At 52.6% G+C, this 5,783-nt stretch overlaps 1 protein-coding gene across 1 annotated transcript; it reads right to left on the reverse strand.

The window, feature by feature from the left end:
• Positions 1-1,265: 1,265 nt before the first annotated feature.
• On the reverse strand, positions 1,266-4,645 carry LOC104542188 (secretoglobin family 1C member 1-like; the record flags this gene model as incomplete). The annotated part of the gene is made up of 3 exons (XM_010186409.1): positions 1,266-1,322; positions 3,391-3,581; positions 4,578-4,645. Coding segments are annotated over 3 exons (316 nt in total), but the record flags the coding sequence as incomplete, so codon positions are not given.
• Between the last annotated feature and the right edge of the window lie 1,138 nt (positions 4,646-5,783).

Consider the following 5,783-nt stretch of genomic DNA (forward strand, 5'->3'; position numbering starts at 1 on the left):
CGTGGCGTCACGTAGAGGGGGGGACACGGGGATGTGGGACGTCTGTGTCGCCGTGGAGCACATCTCTGGGATTGAGACACGTGTCTTGGGTCCTGGTACGTAGCTGGAGACAGAGCTGTACCCTGAGAGTCCTCACACAGACATGGGGACACTCCGTGTGTCCATCCCCGTACAGCAACACACAAGGACATGCCATGTCCCCACACGTGGCAGCGGGTAGGGACCCCCCCTGTCCCCACACCCACACAGAGTCACCCCATGTCGTCAAACCGCCCCACAACCCTGGTAACGCCCCACATTGTCCCCCCAACCCTGTGACACCCTCAACATCTGCTGACCCCCCGTGTTGTCCCTGCAGCCCCAGTGACACACCGTGTCATCCCCACACTTGGTGACATCCCCTCATGCCTGGGAATGTCCTGGGCGCAGCCCCTTTTGTCACAGCTGGGGACAATAAATAAAATACGTGAGCTGTGCCTCGTGTCCCCTGCCTGCGCCTGGGGTGGGGACAAGACACAATGGGGACAGACACCTGGGTCCTTGAGGGGACAAGGGTGGGGCTGTAGGGGTCATGTAGATGCCTGGGTCCCTTGGCCACCTGTGTCCCCATGGGAGAGTGGAGAGAGGGGCAGATCTGGCCCCTTGCACAAGCACCCTATGTGCACCCAGTGCCTTGCACAAGCACCCAAGGAGCATCTGATCCCTCCCATGAGTAACCTGGGGGCACCCAGTGCCTTGTGCAGCCCCCACCTGAGCAGCCAGTGCCCTCCCAGCCACTTGTCCCAGCCAGGCACTGCTGGGGAATCCTGGGGCATGGGACAGCAGCAGATTCAGGGGCACAGGCAATGCCCTGGGTGCATGGCTGGGGAGAGGCTCTGCTGGAGGAGCAGCCCTTCCAAGCTCTGGCCCTGGAAAAGGGGCTTCCCCAGCTCCGGGCTGAGAAGAAGGGTGTCCATGGGGGTCTGGGACAGCGGCACAGCTGAGGGTTGTACACAAAGTCCTGTGTACAAAGGGCTGAGAGTCGGGGTGGGACAGCAAGGGGCTGACAGCAGTGGCAGAGAGGGAACCATAAAAGCGAGGGACCAAAAGCCTCAGTAGGCACTAAATGAAGTGCTGGGTAACGTCTGGGGTTGTTCACTGGGAGGCACAAAGCCCTGAGGCTGCGGATGCTGCAGGGTGAATGCTTGCACCCTGCTGACACAGAAGAACCAAACAACTTCTTAGCAGTGTCCCAACCCTCCCAAGGTGACTCTGGAAAAGTCACTTCATGTCTCTGGGGCATTGATGTCGAAAAGCCCGGTCACCAGGAACTCCCCAGACAGCTTGGGGAGATGGGCAGACAGACACATGCTCCTGCTGACACTGATCAGGAGCACCTGAGGAGCCTTGTGGTTACAGGGCCCCTCACATGGAGAAGCCAGAGTGACTGAAATGAGAGCTTTGCTCTGTGACTTCCCACTGCCAACAAGGCCGTGACACAGACCTCTTGGACAAGCACCAAGAGATGCAAAGTGCGAGCTGAGAATTTGCTGCCATCAACTCCCCGCTCTGGCCATGGGACAGCAACCTGCAGCTCCAGCTGCTTCACACCATCCACTCGCCCTGGAGCAAGGTGGGTTTTGTGTCCTTGGTTAAACAAGGGGGAAACTAGGTCGAGAGAGGTTCTCCTGCCCCTCTGCTCTGCCCTAGTGAGACCGCATCTGGAATATTGCGTCCAGTTCTGGGCCCTCAGTTCAAGAAGGACAGGAACTGCTGGAGAGAGTCCAGCGTAGGGCTACAAAGATGATGGAGGGAGTGGAGCATCTCCCTTCTGAGGAGCGGCTGAGGGAGCTGGGGCTCTTTAGTTTGCAGAAGAGGAGACTGAGGGGAGACCTCATTCATGGTTATAAATATTTAAAGGGTGAGTGTCACAAGGATGGAGCCAGGCTCTTCTCGGTGACAAACAATGATAGGACAAGGGGTAACGGACACAAACTGGAACACAGGAGGTTCCACTTCAATTGGAGAAGAAACTTCTTCTCAGTGAGGGTGACAGAGCCCTGGCCCAGGCTGCCCAGAGAGGTTGTGGAGTCTCCTTCTCTGCAGACATTCAAAACCCGCCTGGACGCCTTCCTGTGTAACCTCATCTGGGTGTTCCTGCTCCGGCAGGGGGATTGGACTGGATGAGCTTTGGAGGTCCCTTCCAATCCCTGACGTTCTGGGATTCTGTGATTCTGTGTAACTGGAGGGTTGCCCCTGGCCAGCAGATGACTGATGACTCGGAGGACCATGAGTGTGGTCCAAAGCAAGCTGGCTCTTCAGCTTGTGCTCAGTGAGTTTCGGATCCATCGCTATCAGAGCTACTGCATTTATCAAGAAAAATGGTCCCACGCTTGGCAAAAGTTGCTTTGGATGAGGACCTGATCCCCTCAGGTCATCCAGAGTTAAATTGCAGTTAAATTGGGGCAGTCAGTGCATAGTGATGCTGCTGCTTAGACTTTGTTTAGACAGAGTTGTAACAGTAAGAAGGGCAAAAAGAAAGGCCTTTATTTATAAAAACAGACCACAGAAATCATTTTGAAACATCGCCTTAATTTTATTTAGAACTTGAAGTTACCTCTAAAGAAATAAGATCTAAAACAGGCTGGAAGGTGGCAGGGTGTCGCACAAACAGCACACGGAGTTTAGCAGAACGGCTGCCAGCATCTTGGTTTTCTCCATTTTTTAGTATTTGTTGTTTTCCCCAAGGCTTTGGATACAAGAAGCTGGAAGTTGTCGAGAAGCGTTGCCAGCAGTTGAGTCAAATACTTTGTTCATTTAAACCTCTCCCCGTACAAGTTTCTGAAACGGAAAGTGAGAGCAGTGAGCGTGGTGAACCGAAACACCCAACTGCAGAGACAGGTCACGCACGGTTCCTGAGCCTGTAGTGAACGGCAGAACCTGGGGGGGACAGAGGCCGAGCCTCTCACCCGCAGGAGCTCGCCAGGGCCATGCCCGTCAGGGGTTCACACATGGGCGCTGACACAGAGCCAGGGAGCCACGTACAGAATCACAGAGCGTTAGGGATTGGAAGGGCCCTCCAAAGCTCATCCAGTCCAATCCCCCTGCCGGAGCAGGAACACCCAGATGAGGTTACACAGGAAGGCGTCCAGGCGGGTTTTGAATGTCTGCAGAGAAGGAGACTCCACAACCTCTCTGGGCAGCCTGGGCCAGGGCTCTGTCACCCTCACTGAGAAGAAGTTTCTTCTCCAATTGAAGTGGAACCTCCTGTGTTCCAGCTTGTGTCTGTTACCCCTTGTCCTATCATTGTTTGTCACCGAGAAGAGCCTATTTGGGTGCTCTTTCTCCAGAATCTGGTACAAGGCTGCTCGATTATAGACACTTACAGTAATAATAAAAGGAGTGAGTTACCAGCAGACTGATGAGGGCCTTCACATGCTCAGGAGAAAGCTCATCGATGCATTCCTTTAATGCGGTCAAAGCAGCTCTGGTCAAATCATCCAGGTGATACTGGGAAATGGGTCCGGCGTACAGCTGCTCGGCAGAGCCCTCAAGAAGCGTCTGCAGGAAGCTGGGGACAACCTCATGAGCAGAGCCAGCCCCTGGAGCGCAAAGGCAAAGTGGGGAGCAGTGAGGGAACCCTTCGCTTGCTCCTGCTCCCACCCCTTAACCCCTTCCAGCCCAGCAATGACGTGCAAACCTCACCAAGCTTTTGCTGAGCGTGTTCTCAGCTTTGCAGGGATTCTTTTTATGTTTTTAGAGCAATGGGTTGCCAGTGCAGGAGCTGTTGCACAGGTCCCTCAGTGGGGTCCCACCATTCATGGAGAAGCTTCTGCCTGCCTGGGCCTCAGCTCCCCTTCTTCATCACCTCCACCTTCTCTTCACCCAGACTCCTCTCAGGCTTTGTATTGTGTTTGGTTTTTGGTTTCCATGCACCTTTGTCCCCTTACATTATTCCTTGTTCTCTAACCAGATATCAAAACCAACTGGGCTCCCTTCTCTAACTATGTCCATGTACCCATCACCCGGGCTGGCTGTAATACGCAGTAATTACATTTTTTTCCTCCTATCTCCAGAATTGCCAGCACTAAACTGAAAGTGTTTCTGTTCTCCTAATCTCTTTCCTTCAAGTCTAAATCTTGTCGCCTTCTGACATTGCTCCTGGCACAGGAGAACCAGGATGAGTCCTCCAACACCGGCCACAACATTGCAGACACCACATTCAGGCAGTTGAACCCCACTGTAAGTGTCCAAGGGAAAGAACTTTAGGAGCCCCTGCACAAACTGCTGTGGTTGGTGTTTTCCTGGAGGCCAGGTACCTGAATTTCCCTGTCAGCACCAGAACACTTCAGTGGGAATCAAGGGACCATCGCTTCTGCCAGCAGGCACGGGAGTCTTTTCTGCAAATTTTAAACCAGGCATCAAGGTGCCTTTCAGTTGCTTCTTAGATTCGTTTCCATCTGGTATTTTAATAGTACCCGGAATATTTTGAATACTTTGTACAGAGGTTTAATGAAGTCAATGTTATATAAACATTACATATATATTACATATAATTTAAAATCTAAAATCCTATTGTTTTTGTTGGTAAAACTTACCAAGGGAGCTGCAGAGCACCGTGGCGATGAGCAGAGCACCAGTCAGCTTCATGGCAGAGCGCCGCTTTCTGCACGTGTGAGGCCGGGGAGCAGCTGAACGCAAAGACCCGGGGTATATACGTGGGGAATGACTCAATGCCATGGAAGGAACGGCCCCAAAGGTCACACACCTGCGCTAAAACCGGGTCCAGGTCGTGCTTGTTCAGGAAGTGGACGGATGAAAAATGTGGGTGACCTCTGCTTTCATCAAATGCTGCTGGAGCTGGAACAATGAACACAGAGCTGTCGTGAGTTGGCGCTGACATTGCCTGGGGGGGCTTTGGGGCCGAAGCTCAGCACGAGCAGTGAGGTTGCGCTGGCCCTGTGAGACGTAGAACCGTGAAATAAGCAGCTGATAAACTGCATCACCCTGGTTTAGCCCAGGCTCTTTCAACCTCATTTATTCCACAGAATCACAGAATCGCTCGGTTGGAAAAGCCCTCTGAGATCATCACGTCCAACCGTTCCTGTCTACCCCCTAAACCATATCCTTAAGTACCTCGTCTACCCGCTCTTTAAACACATCCAGGGATGGTGACTCCACCACCTCCCTGGGCAGCCTGTTCCAGCTTCTGACGACCCTCTCAGTAAAGAACTTCCTCCTTAGCTCTAACCTGAACCTCCCTTGGCACAGCTTGGTGCCGTTTCCCCTTGTTCTATCCCCCATCACCTGGGAGAAGAGACCAGCACCCACCTCTCTACAAGCTCCCTTGAGGCAGTTGGAGGTGGTGATGAGGTCTCCCCTCAGCCTTCTCTTCTCCAGGCTAAACAAGCCCAGTTCCCTCAGCTGCTCCTCATCAGGCTTGTTCTCCAGAGCCCTCACCAGGCTACTGTTGTGATTTTATCCAGAATAAGGACTAACTTCTTTATAAGCATCATGATCTGTGACCCAGAAATACGTATATAAAATATATATATACACACACACATATATATGTGCACACAAAAAAGAAGCTGATGCATGAATGCAAACAACCACACATCAGGGAACAGCATCTTTGACAACTTCTTCCATGCAGCTTTTCAGCAGCTCTTAGCCAAGCATGTGCTGTTGAGGCACAGAGAAATTGCCTCTGTCGACTCCAAACTGGCAACTGAGTTGAGAATCACAGAATCACAGAATCCCAGAACATCAGGGATTGGAAGGGCCCTCCAAAGCTCATCCAG

The sequence above is a fragment of the Mesitornis unicolor genome, unplaced genomic scaffold, assembly GCF_000695765.1.
Source record: "Mesitornis unicolor isolate BGI_N332 unplaced genomic scaffold, ASM69576v1 scaffold15146, whole genome shotgun sequence".
NCBI lineage: Eukaryota > Metazoa > Chordata > Aves > Mesitornithiformes > Mesitornithidae > Mesitornis > Mesitornis unicolor.